The sequence below is a fragment of the Rhinolophus hipposideros genome (assembly GCF_964194185.1).
Source record: "Rhinolophus hipposideros genome assembly, chromosome: 8".
In the NCBI taxonomy this organism is placed as follows: Eukaryota; Metazoa; Chordata; class Mammalia; order Chiroptera; family Rhinolophidae; genus Rhinolophus; species Rhinolophus hipposideros.
In genome coordinates, this window is record NC_138054.1 from 37,661,891 (window position 1) to 37,677,846 (window position 15,956).

At 37.5% G+C, this 15,956-nt stretch overlaps 1 protein-coding gene across 1 annotated transcript in view; it reads right to left on the reverse strand.

The window, feature by feature from the left end:
* Window positions 1-11,747, reverse strand: part of PTGFR (prostaglandin F receptor) — a 32,900-nt gene extending 21,153 nt beyond the window's left edge. Inside the window, exons 1-2 of the mRNA XM_081055849.1 lie at window positions 11,415-11,747; window positions 9,118-9,987 (exon numbers count right to left, since the gene is read on the reverse strand). Coding sequence (XP_080911975.1) covers window positions 9,118-9,915 — 798 coding nt within the window. The 5' untranslated portion in view covers window positions 9,916-9,987; window positions 11,415-11,747. The remainder of the gene's footprint in view (window positions 1-9,117; window positions 9,988-11,414) is intronic.
* Between the last annotated feature and the right edge of the window lie 4,209 nt (window positions 11,748-15,956).

Here is a 15,956-nt window from a genome sequence, read left to right on the forward strand (position 1 = left end):
TTTCCTTCTAAATGACATACTATGAAAGTTTTTTCCTTTTATAAATAATCAAAATAATCTCATCCGTATACATTCACAACAGAATACTTACTCTAACAAAAAATATAATTAAATATGTTCAGATTTGAATTTACTACACATGTCCTCTCTTTTCATTTTTTATAAGTTCTGTTGCTTAAAGCCATAGATATCATGAACAGTTAAATCACAGAGATTGTTATTCTACTATATGGAACACTGCCTGGCACATGGTACATGTTCAATAAATATCTGTCAAATAAATAAACATATAATTACTTGTGGATCACCAATTTGGAAGTGACAGCGCCTTACTGTAGTACCCACTATTCATTTAAAAACTAATTTAAAAGTACCTTTGCTCATCTTGACAAAATTATTTTCTGGCAGCATTAATATTTAATGGTAACTACCAATAATGATAATAGCATAATAACTGAAGCATATGGTACTTACAATGTCAGGCACTAGTTTAACTTACATATATTAATTCATTTAGTCCTCACAACAACCCAAAGAATCAGGTAGTATTACTAAATTTATTTTGCATCTGAGGAAATTGAGGCAGAGTGGTTATAGTCCCATAGTCAGAAGTGGAAAAAATAGGACTTGAACCCAGAAGCTTAACAATATATTACCTCTCCCAGAGTTATCTTATCTCTTAGATAGGTGCTATGTCTTTTATTCCAACTAAATTATAAGCTCTTTGAGGAAAGAACTTTATCTTTTACTCCCTGCAAACATGACTACAAGAGTAGTACTTTATACATAACTGCCTCCATAATTTTTTGCTCACTTTAACTTGATTCCAATAATTTAAAAATTAATACCTTATAAATTATTATAACTATCATTTATAGCATATTTATATTTGAATAAGATGTGAAAGATTAGCAGGCAACATCTTCACGTCTAGTGAGACAGTGAAATAACTTCAAGTTGAAAATGTCCAAGAAAGTTTTCTGAAGCTATGAGCTCCCTCTGTTCTTTTCCACTGCAATCAAACCTTCCTAACAGAGGAGAAAATGGAAAACATCTAAACTAAACACAGATGACTATTTCTAATTGAGATGGTGGGTGCCAATAATAGCATTAGACTTTTCGAGGGCTTTTGGATTTTGGTTGAGCATTTCCTATGTGCCAATTGCTGTGTTCTGAGATTATAGGGAGGTCAAATCATTTTTTTCTGTTAGTACTTTTAAGTACTAATATTATATTAAGTTCACAGATGCACAAAATTGGCTTAAAGTGACTCCAGGTCACACCAAGAGGCAGTGGGGCCGGAACCCTGTCCCCTGCCTATACTTGAATAACTAAAATATTCTAAAGAGAAGGCTTGATGGGGGACTGTGCACAAAAAGCTAAAACAAATGTTTTTTCATAATCCAATTGTCTCTGTCTCCTTCACTGTCATGCCACAGCCACACTCTATCTGGGCATTCCACAGTCTGAATTTTTATTTAGGGATTCACTAGGTTAGGAAGAATGAGAAAAACCACCTGCCTGTCTGCATAAAGCCACAATATATCCATTCCTCTGTGACAATATCTTCCTTACACCCATGACAAAGGATGAACAGAATGACAAATTTACACAAGCTTTGCAAGGTGATATTTGCAAATAACAAAAGACAAATTTCTATTGGATAAAGTCCTCTCTAAATACAGACAAATAGCACTCACATAACAGGTAAAATTTGGTATAGCTATAAATGCCTACCAAAGCAAATATAAATGGAATCCATTTTATACACCTCCTGTAAGGATAAGACCAAGCAAATGAAGTTAAAATTGGTAACCCAGAGAGATTTGAGGCACATCAACATCTGGAATTGTTCTTCAAATGTTTGGGGGCTTGATAAAAACCCCAAAACACAGTAAGCCAGAAGATTTTTATATCCATGAGGATATAAATTTAATCCACATGTTTCTGATTTGTTTATACTTGAATCATTCAAGGACTGTTTGGTAAGTGCTGTCTCAATGTCTATGATATCTTTGGGCATGTTTATAGATCTTTCTCCATAAAAACAGAAAATTATGTTTTGCCAAGAGTAAATGAACGTAAAATACCAAAGTATTCCAGACTACCATGCATATATAAAGCAACAGATTTCTGTGTAAATTCTCAACCCAGAACTGTCTTTTTTTAATAGACTGGCCTTTGAAAGGCCAGTTTTTACACCATACACTTTCATAAAGGGAAATAATGTACTCAAATGAGTTCAATTCTAAAGGTCTATATATAGCTCAACATATTTATCAAGTCATACTGTAAACCTATGTGTAATAAAGTCCATACTTTATATTTAGATAATGTATGAATAAATGGACTTCTTGAAGATTATCCTAAGGAAATAGGCTTTGAGACAGAAATCTCATGCAGGAAGTTTTCTGGGGAGTGTGAAGCAGTGAGGGAGGCAGGATTTGGCAGCGGGAGAAGCAAAACTGCAATGCAGGTGCAAGAAAGGCCTCACCAACTTCTGAAGCTTAGATGACCCTTCAGAAATGTCCCCCAAACAAGGCAAAGGGGTAAGTTATTTGTATCCTCATATCCACCTATCACTGCACACAGAAAGACCAAAGAAAGGAGAGCACAGCCATGGGCTCAGCAACTCCATTCAGCTGAGGGTAATTTTGCCAAAAGCAAGACTTACCCAAAAGGGTATCTGGATGGGGAACCACAGTGTCCACTAAACAGGAAGAGTGATAAAAACCACCTGTCTATCTGTATAAAGCCACAATATATCGTTTTCTGAGAATTGGAGTTTTCTGAGAATTAATCCTCTGTAAGTGTAAAACCTACCCAGTCTTTTAGTCTGATTAGCAACGTCTGATTAGCAAAGTCTGGTAAGTCATACTCGTATATACACTTTATCAGCTGGTAGAAACATTAGGTAAGCAAGCCCATTTCACAGAAAATTTTCAACTCTTACTACAGAGATTTTTATTTACACAATGAATAACCAATATCTGTAGGTCTTTACTCAAAGTTTCTCCACTTGTCTCCTGGCATGACCCCGTCAAACACAAAACATCAATAAAAAATAAATATATTCGGGGTGGGAGAAAGTGTATGGGTACAGAGAAAGGCAGTGCTGAAGATAATGGGGCAAAAATAACTTACAATAAGTTCTATTACGTAATTATTTTCCTTTGTTTTCAATACTTCCCATTCAATACTTGGTTCCTTAGTTTACTCATTCAACAAACATTGGTTTATGGCCTACCATTTGTAGAATCTAAAATACAAACTACTAATATAGAACCTAGCCACCAAGGACCACTGAGACTAACAGAGGGAATTTGCATAAAAACAAATGATTGTAATACCATCATAATAAAATAACACAATCATAGTTTATCCATGAAATTTCTCTGGGTGCTGACAAAATTCCTGAATTCTAGCATCAGATTCAAACTGTAGAATGTACAGGAGGCTCCAAGACTCCACTTTCAACTAATACTCCTGGGGAACCTCTGAGCACATTTCCCCTGCTCAGACCTCTCCCGTAATAAATTCCAATTTGAAGTATGAGAAGCATCCCCAAGGCTGAGTAGCTGAGTCCAAACCTCATCAGCAGAGTGGCTCCCCGGTGGTAATGAGTACGTCACTGACTGAGTCCTCTTTTACATGAAATTCATTGAGCAAATTCCTATCGACCACAACCATGTGCCAAGCATTGGTCTAGCAATAAACAAGGTCCCTTTCTTGAAGGATATTACATGCTAGAGGCAGAAGTCAAACAACAACTTAATAAAGAAATGTATCTATTCTACGTTATCAGCTATGGCTAAGTGCTATGAGAGAAATCACAGAGGAAGGGAAGAGGTAAAAGAAAGGGTGCTTTTTAAGACAGCCTAGACAGAGGAAGTGATATTTAAGAGAAGGGTAAGGGAGAGAACATCAGGGCTCAGAGACAGGAATGTGCTCTCAAATATCCTAGAACCCGTCTCCTGCCAGCTATTGACATTGACCTCATGCCACTTATTCCATGTCCACCCAAACACAAAAGCAGCCTGAATTCTCATACTGTAAACTACATTAATATAGCTCTAAAATACACTGTTTCTTCTTAACATGAATTTTGAGTTCTAAGTGCCTGACTTGTTAAAGAATTTTGTAGAAGTAGAACCCAAGTGTCATCATCAGTCCTTTATCATGGCTGCTTCCACATTGCACTTCATAAAGAAAACCCCACTTCATAAAGAAAACCAGCTAAAACAATTTAAGACAATATTGTCTCTAAAATCAGCAGCAATCCAGAACAAACCAAAAAGGCCTACTTCCCAAGGACTTTTTAATTTTTAATTTCTAATCCATTAGAAGTTTCTAATTTAGTGCAGTTAGATCCAAAGATGGATTGGCCAATTAATGTTTTTTTTTAACTTTGGAAAGAATTTACACATGTACACAGATTATGTACATACATGTTTATACAGTTTCCACATTTTTCTTTTTACTTAAAAACATCTTTTTGGTGTACTGGCAAGTGCATAAGACACATACACAGATTACCATTACAGTTCTTAAATATGAAAATGAGGGCCCGCCTTTCAAAGAAAACAATTTTCACTCAGAGTCGAGATGTTCTATGATGTTGTTTTGTTCCATCATTTGCCATTACCTTTCTAAGACCTGGTCATTATGATGCCAATACCTCTAGTCATTCAGTCAAAATCCAATTAACTAAGTCTGTCATTTATATCTGACAAACGTTTTAGTGACCAAATGTTTAACTACATTGACTAGAAATACTAGTGTTAAGAGTAACAAAATCAAATGCAAACTCTACATATGCAAGAGAACATGTTTTTTAGGAAAACTCACCTCCATTAGAAATCATTTTGTTCTTCATATACTTTATACTTCTTTTCCCAATTCAAAATGATCCTCTAACCCCAAAGAGAAGTTAATCAAATGTGTGGCCTTCTAATGAAAGATCCCGGAAGTTTAATAGTCTCAGAAGTCTATAGTTGTTAACTTAGAGAACAGATTAAAAATTACCATTTGGTTTCAGTATTTGCTTAATTAACTCTTACCTACAAAACTCAGAATCCCCATTCTGGTCAATCATTTGCAATCTCTTGACATTCATACTACTTAAGTTACAGTCAACCAGTCAACAAGTATTTATGGCTCTATCAAACTAGTGAAATAAGCATAGCAATAATAATAAATTCCTTTTAGGGTTACATATTCTAGAAATGAAACATCACAAAGAATCTTACCTGTATAAAGACGGAAACAAAAATATTAAGAAAATGTTACTTGAAAGTGCTGGCAAATGTCTTTTTTCCCCCTCATTTGAGAAACATCAAAAGAATGTCTTCAAGATTTATTTATTAGGGAAAATGATTCACCTACTATGCACACAAGACAATTTTAAAATTGCCATTTGACTCTCAAAAATTTTGTATTAAGATATTGATAAATGGAATTATCAGCTAATAAATGCCTATTGCAGTTTCCTGTATTTTTCAGTTGTGATTGTAATTAAGTTAATTTATATGTGTTAACCATATAAATTGGTTAACTATAAAATCCAGATTTTGAAAATTTGAAAAGTCACTGACAAATTATATTTTAAGCTAATATTATGATTGTACTACATTTCTAAATCTCAATTCCTGAAGACACACACATATTTCCTCTTAGGAAAAATGACATATTAAATTAAAAACAAAAACTACAGGGGATTTTCAGGGCAGTGAAATTATTCTGTATGAGACTGTAAAGGTAGAAACATGTCAACAGACATTGGTCAAAACCCACAAGATGTAAAATACTCAGAGAAAACCCTAATGTAAACTGGAGACTTTAATCAATAACAATACATCGATAATGGCTCATGAATTATAACAAATGTACCACGCCAATGCAAGATGTTAATAATAAGGATGACGAGGTGTATAGTGGGAGATGTGAGGGGGTAAATGTGAACTCTGTGCTTTCCACTCAGTTTTCTGTAAATCTAAAACCACTCAAGAAAAACAGTCCGTTAAAATCAGAGAGAATTCAAATAAACATTCTGATCATCTTGCCTTCATATGGGTTAAACTCAATCATCAAAATTAATAATGTATCCCCTTTGTCATCAGCTACAAATTTAAATCATTTTAGAAATTATGCCACTGTTGATAAGTGTCGATGCAATAAATCATGTCAAGCACAAACTCCATCTGCATTTCCTCCTCTTAGTGTATGCACATGTACCTTTATTCTAGTTTCAGTCCTGAAAATAACAGTGAACACAGGTGGAAGAGTATGTACAGATGTTCATTAAAATTACAAAACCAACAATTCATACTTATCAATCCAGAGAGAAGGCACATGGCATAAAGGAAGGCATTGATCTAGAAGCTGTCACTATCATAGTACATCTATGGGAATCTAGAAGCTTGGGTTCAGAGGTATTTTTAAAACTAAGAAGCTTTTAAAATATAGGGTGGAGAACAATGGCTCGGTCATCAACCTCTATGCAATTCCTCCTAGGCATTTAAGGAAAAAGGGAGAAATGTTTCAACTGAGATACTCATGTTCGATATTATTTTGGCATTCCCAAGCCTGAGTTTTTGATGAGGCCTCCATTTAGAGCTGTCTGAATGGTCTTAAGCTAATGTCCAAGGCACTTGTATCCAGACCACAAAAGTATTAATCCGTTAGCCTTAACTTGCCATGAAGACCCAAGTGTCCACAAGAGAAACCAGGAATGCAAAGAATGCTTAAAACAAAATATCAATCCATCATGGAGTATCTGTGGTATATACCTACAAGGCATCTAACACAGAAATCATTTTCACACTAAAAAGCATTTTGGAAGGATTGCTACATTGATGCCATGGGTATATCAATAATTTATAGTTAGGTGCAATGTTGACCCCAAAAAATGTTTCATGATAATAAAATTACGTTTCCATTAGAAAATATGTTCAAAATATTAATGAAAATGTAATATCCATTTTAATAGTGAAGGAAACCAAAAATTCAGGAAAAGACATTAGAGAAAAACATAAATTCAAACTATCCACAGCAAAAGTGAAATTTACTGCCTTCCACAATCTTACAGTAGTTAGCCTATCACTCCGATTTCTCAAAGTCAAAAGCCAGAACTAAGCAGTTTTAAAGGCGATTTAGAACAAACAAAAAGCAAAGCATTAGTAATTACCTCAGTTGCCACATTATCTGTCTCCCACTGAATTCACTATTTCATGGTTCTCAGGTTTTTTTCCAGAGCTATGACCTTCATTTAAGAAAATGTCTTTAAATACCAGGGGTGCCAAAAAGATGTATACACATGACTTGTATTCATCTTTTGTTAGTGGTATATATTGAGTATTACAATTTTAATAGTTTTTTTTTTCCTTTCTTAAAATGTGCATACATTCTTTTGGCACCGTCTGTATTCTCAGCTACCTCTTTTCTCACCTTCTTCATATTCCCTTTCCAACCCCCAAATTAATTTCAATTTTAGTCAGACACTTTTTATTTTGAAAAGCTACTCTATTCAAAGTTTAAGAAGAAAAAGGAGCATTATTTTAAGTACATTACCTTTGTGATGTGGCATAAATTAAACTCTTCAAAAATGAACATTAAAGTGATTCCCAGTATTGACAGAACTGGTCTCTGCTATTCAGATTCAAATAACTATATTATGAGCACAGGTCAGATCTGTTTGAGTTCACCTAAAGCCTCCTAAATTAACCACAAACGGGCCTCAGAATGTTGACTTGCCACTAACAGACCCAGCCTCACCTCCCCTTGGTTGGGTTCCTAGAAACACCACGAAAAAATCTTTAAATGACTTAACAATTCAAGATGCTAAATTCAAATGGTGAGAAAATAATATGAATAAAAAATACCTATTCAAAAATTAAAAGTCATTTTTTTAAAATAAAATTGTTTATCATAGGTTCTGCCTGCAGCAGCAGCTCTTACAAACTTTTCAGTGCATTCAGGGTCATCAGAATTGTTTATTAAAACTTCACTGGCAACAATCCTTGGACAATGAGCCTGTTGGGTGCTTAGGAAAACTATATGAGTAACAAGCACCCTCATACTACCATGTAGGGTATAAGCATAATCTTTGTGTTGTGTTCACCTTTGTCTTACCCCTTTGCCTCACGTCTACCTGTATATCAGCTGTATCACAATCTCTGAATACCAGCCTGTTTCTCCACTGGTACAGAAAAAGTAATGAAAACAATCAGTAGCTCCATACAGAACGATTTTTTTTTCTTTGCTTTTTGTCACTCTTTCCATCACAAAGTAAAATGTTGAAGGGAATTAAGGTATACTTATCAATCGTAAGTATTTTTTTCTCCTACCTGGAAAGTAATAGAAATGACTTGTGTTTGTTGATAATTCCTTAACCTTAACCTTCATTTCCAATAAAAATAGCAAGCTGTCAAATTAGCTTTCAGCCAATTTTTTTAAAGGAATGAAATGATAAGGGAAGGATTCCTGACTCTCCTGTCAATCATACCTCTCCCTGCACTACTGGCATTATTCCTGGGGTTCTGAACTAGTGATTTCTCCACCTGATCTATGCATATAGTTCACTGGAACTATCCAACCATCTCAACTTATCACCTCCCTTTGCAAGGTGAGGCCTGGTCATTGTGTGTTTAGAAGAATCCTGTAGCTAATACACATTTTTTAATAAATAAAAGTCTGTGTGACTTTCTACCAAGACTAACTGGAATCCATTCCAATATTGTATTTGAGTTTATCACTTATTTTCACATTTGAGAAACAAATCATAATCAGTATATTAAAATTATGTTACTTCTGTTAAAATTACTTTATATTGCACTACAAGCCGGTAATAACACAGTTAGAACTGGTTAGCAAGACATTTCTTTCAACTCAAAGCCTCTGAGAAAATAACCATGTGTCATAAATAGCATAATTCGGAGTCAGAGGTGAGTGCTGAAATAAGTTTAAAGTAGGAGTAAACTCTAGTATTTAAAAGATTGAACAGTGTTGCCCATCAAGACTAACAATTTTGAAGAAAAAAAAAGACAACAAATTTTGTATTGAACCTGAAAAAAAAAAAAATGGAAGAAAGCAGAAATTGTCAAAATGTTAGGCTCTTACCAGAAACGGACTCCAGCAAATGCAGGAGACACACATTATAGCCAGGAGCTGGATCACCATTTCGAAATGATGAGACCTGCCTTGTCTGTGCTGCTGACCCTTAAATTTAACTCTTAAAAGTGTAATTCCTGTGATGGCGTTGCACAAGAATGAAACAACAAGGGATAAGAGCCCCAGAAAAGAAAAAAGGAGAAGATAAAACCTATCTTCCCAGTCTTTGACGTGTTCTGTTTTGTAGAAACACCAGGTCCTTGAAGCTTGAATTTTATAGTCTCGATGTCCAAGGATGGGCAGCAAAGCTATGAAAACAGCAAACAAGCACACACCACTCAACATCACTTTCACATGTTTGGATGTGATTTTCGTAGAATGAAATATTGGTTTGGTGACTCCAATACATCGCTCAATGGCCATCACACTGCCCAGAAAAAGTGGGCACAGACCAGAGAAGACCATGCTGATACCAAAAATACTGCAAAGGACGTTTGATTGGTCAAAGCGGATCCAGTCTTTATCGGAAGCATATACAAATACCGCTATAGCTCCATTGATGAGGTGGCCAAAGAAGTCTGTGATTACCAGGCCACTAGCCAAAAGCAGAAACGAAGCCTTGGACTTCTGTCTAAATCTCTGATATGCCTTCATGAGTATAGCAATGGCAAGACTGTTTGACAAGATTCCCACCGTCATGAAGATTATTGAAAAAAATACTGAAAGCCGGTTTTCTGTCTGGCAAGTTGTATTTGAAAGGAGCCCAGCTGCAGGAGACACTGGCTGTTTGGAATTGTTCATGGACATTGTTGTGGAGATAAAAGCTGGTCGCTCAAGTCATCTCCCTCTCAGAACCATACAGGCTTGTAGTTCAGGTGTCTGGAGCATAAAGAAACAGGAATTATGAGCACTGCCTCACTGCTGATCTGTCATTGAAGAATGGAGGGCACCAGCACCCTGTGGTAGGAGTCGGATTCATCTGACCTATCATAAGCAAGGTTGCGTGTACTGAAAGCAGCACACATCTGCCTATGGTTCCACATTTCTTTTTCAAGGTAAAGAAGCTACCAAAATTGAGCCTCCTTGATTAACCTCCATGGCCCCTCTGCATATGAGCACCTCATAAATCTCCTCTTGACACTGAACAGTCACAAAATCACTAGCAAGATTAGATTAAAACCCAACTAAGTATTTAAAAGAATAATAGTCTATTTAAATAACTTAGATGACCTTTTAAAGTTTCTGTTTTTTTCTCTGATGGGCTTTGTCCCCAAACTACAGATTATTCCTCAGCTGAACTACCTGTTTGTCAAGGAGACAAAACCATTTTTTCCAAAACTTGGGAAGAGGCCAGAGTGGACCAGCAAGGTCACTTTCGCGAATGTCAAATGGAGCTTCTCTGAGTAATTTCTAAAACTACTTGACTGATATCAAATAAGAGCAAACCACTCGTATCAGTAACCCACAGGAGGTTTTCTGGTCCAGCCACCACCTGTGCAGAATTCCTGGATCTCCACAGGAAAGGAGGCGAGTCCTGCTCACTGTGGGTACATCTCCCCAGATGCTGTTGGTTAAGCTACAGCTTCAGGGTAGCAACATCCAAAACGAAATGTTTATCGTGGCTCTTTCCCTAGGGAGTTGAGGCCTGAGTCACAGACCCTGGATAACCAGGACCACAGCCACCCCGCCCCGAACTAATCCGATTGGCGTTTCCCCGAGCAGCTTTCCGGGAGGCTGGGAATTCTGGAGCCAGCCTTTCCTAGTACCCTCCGTGGTGGGTCCGGCCGAGCTGCCCCGAGGACAGCCGCCTCCTCCAGATCTTACTCACCGCTCGACTTTCGCTGGTTAGTACCTCGCCTCCCTCATGCGACAGCTTGCAACATCCTTCCCAAACCTCCTAACTTGCTGAAACTTTCTGCGATTGCTCAAACGCCAGGGGGCCGGTTTTCCTCCCACCCCGGGTGGCGTCCAAGGCCTGCGCTGGCCCCGGTGCGGGACTCGTGGCGCGGGCAGGGAACCACGGGGCGCAAAGGGGATCTCTTCCTTTGTCCGTGTCCCTCCTCTGAGACCTTTCCTACCTAGCTGCTCCCCATTCCGCAGCCCAGGAGCGGAACAGGTCAGCCGGAGTATCCTTCTCACTCGGGTCACCCCAACTTGGGGCGTCTGATCCCAACTAGTCACGCGCAATCTCAGGTGCCCTCCAGGGCGGCCGGCTGCAGCTGCCGGGGGTGGGATGGCTAAACCGCAGTCGCGTCGAGCGTGGGGCGGCGGGCGCGAGGGAATCCAGCGGTTGGAGGAGTGGTTACCTTGTCATTCTTGGCCGCCCGCAGGGCTCACGGTGGAGCAGAAGAGCGCGCAGCTCCGTGAGCCATCGTGCGCCCGCAGCCGCTCAGCCTCGCCCCGTCGCCGCCGCAGGTGGCCGGGCGCAGCGCCGCCCTCCGGTCCGGCTCCCGCTCCAGGTCCAGCTGCTTCTCCGCACGCGTCCCTCCCCGCTCTCCTTCCGCGCGGCACCTGCGCCTCCTTGGATCCCTGAGCACCTAGCAGCACTCGTAGACTGGGCGACACCGAGGGAGAGGGTGACTCCCACCCCCTTCCTCTTCTCTCTCCTCTCCGCCCCCTTTTCAAAGAGCCCAGAGCGCGATCAGGAGAGACCCGGGCACAGCGCCCAGGGCTACGCCCCCACCCCCTCCCATCAGCATCAGAGCTGCCCTCTCAGCAGCCCGACCCCTTAGGGAAAAGTTTTGTTTTAAACTCATTTTCAAGCTAAAGGCGCCATCTCTAAGGTTGCACAAGAGGAATCTGGAAAGCTGAGGAAAGTCTAGACAGCTGTCGTGACAGCGTGTTGGACGGTCAGATTGTAAGTCTGCAGACTGAACTCATTCCAAAATCCAGCTCGAAGAGGGTAAAGAAACCAGGTAGAAAGATGGTGTATTTGAGGAAGGGCTTAGTGGCCAATATCCAGGGGATTCAAAACAGGGATTCAAGCAAACCACGTGTTGTAAATGGAAAGGGTCACCGCTTAGGATTCACTGTCACTTAGCGGACTGGACTATGTTTCCAATTTTCTAAATAATGTGAGAAGGGAAAGGGATGTGAAGAAGTCTTGAAGGACACCTGCAGGTAAGGGATTAGTAATATTTTAAAGATTTCAAAAACCTAATGGTGAGAGAATTTCTACTGATATGTTTACCCAAAGAGATGTGAACCTAACAAGTTTTGTGGAGATCATTTTACGATCAAGAAATATCCACTACTTCATTAGGAATTATGATTTGAGCCATTTTAATAATGTAACTTTTTTTTGCTAATATTGTTTTGATCCATACCTATTAACGGGGTCTCATTTTTCCAGATAAACATTTATGGGAATCTATTACTGACCTTTGCTCTTTTTATTTTAGTAAAATACTGCCACCACCTATGAGAAAAACCAGTACATAGAAATAAACACTCTTTTCTCCGTTCTAAAAGCAGAAGGGGCCTCTAAATTCCTGGAAATTGAAAAGGATCATAAAATGCTTAAGCAAGATAAAATAAATTAGCCATTAACTATAGAAAAGAACAATTGTACAGTTTTCCCCTGGGGTAGGTATTGGGGTGTTTTTTTAATGATAATAATTATAACTTGTAAAATAAAGTCTTACTCAGGTATGGTCAGGGAATTGAAAATTTTGGTTAATTAAATATTCTAGTTAGTAGAGAAATATTATATCTGGATGGCCAGTATCCAAAAAAAAACTATGTAATAAACCACAGTAAAAATATGAATGACATGGAGCACTATTCGTTCTTTTAATGATTAATAGCACTTAACCACATTACATTGCAATTATCTGTTTACTTATGTTTCTCCCACTGAACTGAATTCCTTCAGAGATCTTGTTCATTTCGTCATCCACACCTAGTCCTATGTCTGGTTATTTATCAAATGTTGTTTGAATTCAATGTTACAATCAGCATTTCCAGTATTATAGTTCGAGATCTTGAAAACTCTCCATCTCTCACTAGTGTACCTCACTAACATCAGCAGCTCTATCTACCGGATAAAAAAATAAAAATTCTCATATTGCAGTGTCAAATTATAATATTCATTATGTAACATATTCAAAAAATATTAATTTAGTTTTCAAAGTACTAGATAAATCCCATTTTTAAAAAAATAAATTATCTAATTTGCATATATTCTTGGAGTTCGTTTTTTAGAATCCATTCCTTAATCAAGATATATTTAACCTGAGTAGCAATAAAAGATTCTAAAGCACCCACACCTCCTTTCCTCAAGCTAAAAAGAATATATTACAATTCATAGTAATATGGGAAATTAAAGAAATACCTACTCTTAAAAGAAACACACACACACACATACACACACGAGTGCTCGGATAAGGAAGAAGAGCTGCTGAATCAGCAAACGAGGGGAATAAACAGCTAAAAAATTAGTGGGTGGTAGGGAATAGCTGATAAATTCTTCTGAACAGTAGTAGTTGGTATTGTTACTTCTGAGAAGTGGACACTCACATAAAACTATTCATTTACACCTTCATTCAACAAATTTCTTGAGCACCTATTTTGTGTCAGGCACTGTGCGAATAAAGCATATCCTGCTCTGGTGGGCTTCTAGTCTAGGGACAGGCACTTATTTTTGTGGCATCCATACTCAAAGCCTTGATGTGATTTTACATGTCCCGGATTCCCTTTGTGTTACGTGTCAGCCTGTCTGCATAAAGATAACATACCATGACAGGTGGGTGCTTGACAATCACCTTCATTCAGGATTAGATGCCGGACTCTTTGCTCAGAAGACGTGCACACTATAATGAAAGTCACAGAAACAGGGACTCACTGACACTGAGGTTGAAATAAATACTCCATAAAAATCAAAGGGATTGTTGGAAGTTGATTTTTATAGTTTTAATAAAACTGTCTAAAAAGCTTTTCTGGAATTCCCCATAAAGATTAATAGTAGAAACATGCCCCAGTTTACTAGCAATGAAAATAATAGTAACTTCTTTTGTCTTTTTATTTTTATGATATAACTATTTGATACATAAAAAGTAACATATGTAACACATTTATAAGTTGTAAATGATAATATAAAATAAACACCCATTAACCTACTACCTAGTTTAAGACTGCAATAATTTCTTAGGGCTGCTGTACCAAAGTACCATAAATTGGGTGGATTAAACAACAGAAACTTACTTTTTTTTTAGAGTCTGGAGGTTAGAAGTCCAAAATCAAGGTGTTGACAGGGTTGGTTCCTTCTGAGGGCTGTGAGGGAGAATCTGCTTTATATCCCTCATCTAGCTTATGGTGTCTTCCTGGCAATCTTTAGCATTCCTTAGCTTGTACAGGCATCACTCCAATCTCTACCTTCATTTTCACATACGATTCTACCTGTGCCTGTCCTCACATGACCATCTTCTTATAAAAACCCCATTCATACTGAAGTAGGGAGTCCACCCTACTCCAGTATGACCGGGTCTTAATCAATTACATCTGCAATGACCCTATTTCCAAATAAGGTCAAATTCTGAGATTCTGGGGGTTAGGGCTTCAACATATCTTTTGAGGGTGGTGGGAGCAATTCAATCCATCACAAGGACTACACTAGAACATTAGTAATATTATTACATCTATCTGTATGTTTCTGCCTCCATTCCATTCCTCTGTACCCCTCCCCAAGACACAGCAGAGATAACACTATCCTAAATTGTTCATCATCATTCTCTTGTATTTTATTGTTTTGTCACATAAACATGCAGATGAACCAATATATTATTTAATTTTTCTTGTTCTGTAACTTATCCTTCTGAAACTCACTTTTTTCATGCAAGATTTATAACATACATGCATATTGTTATATGCAGTAGTTTATTCATTTACAAAGTTCTTTCTATAATACCTCAACATTTGGATATCCAAATATTTTAATATTATTCTGTCAATAATAATAGGGGTTATTTCCAGTTTTTTGTTCTTAGGAAGTATTCTACTATGAATGTTCTCATACTCATCACCTTGTGTAGGAGTTTCTCTAGGATATATACCTAGAATGAAATTACTGTGCCATAGGGTATACGACTGTTCAACTTTGCAAGAGAATGCTAAATCTTGTATCAATTCACACTCTTTCCAATCGTGCATAAGAGTTCCCCCTGAGTCACATTCGTGGTAAGACTGGGAATTGTCTAGTTTTTTAATTATTACCAACCAGATGGTTGTAAAATGATATCTCATTGTGGACCTAAATTATATTTCCCTTTGCATTCATTTTTCCTCTCCTATGGAATATCTGTTCATCTTTTTTGTCCAATGCTTTACTAGGTTGTCCTTTTCTTAATTCATTATATGTTCTAGGTACTAGAACATGTCAGTTATATGTTTTACAAACATCTTTTTTCAAATCACAGCTTATCTTTTCATTTTCTTTATGCTATCGTTTTTTATAAACAATTCTTAATTTTAATGCAATCAAATTTAAATATTTTAAATCTCATCTTTTGTGTTGTGTCTTGGCAATTTTATGTCAAATTTTAAAAGTCCTTCCAGAACCTGGATTATAAAGGTATTCTACTGTATATTTTCTAAAAATTTTAACATTTTTGCCTTCCACATTTAAGTCTTCAATCTTTCTGATAATGATTTTTTAGTATTATGTGAGGTAGGATCTAGGCTTTTCTCCATATGGATAACCAATGTTTTTGGTGTCGTTATTAAATAATTCCTCTATTATGGGCTGAATTGTGTTCCCCCAAAATTTATATGTTGAATTTCTAACACCCAGTACCTCAGAATGTAACCTTATTTGGAGGGAAGGTCTTTACAGAGGTAATCAAGCTAAAATG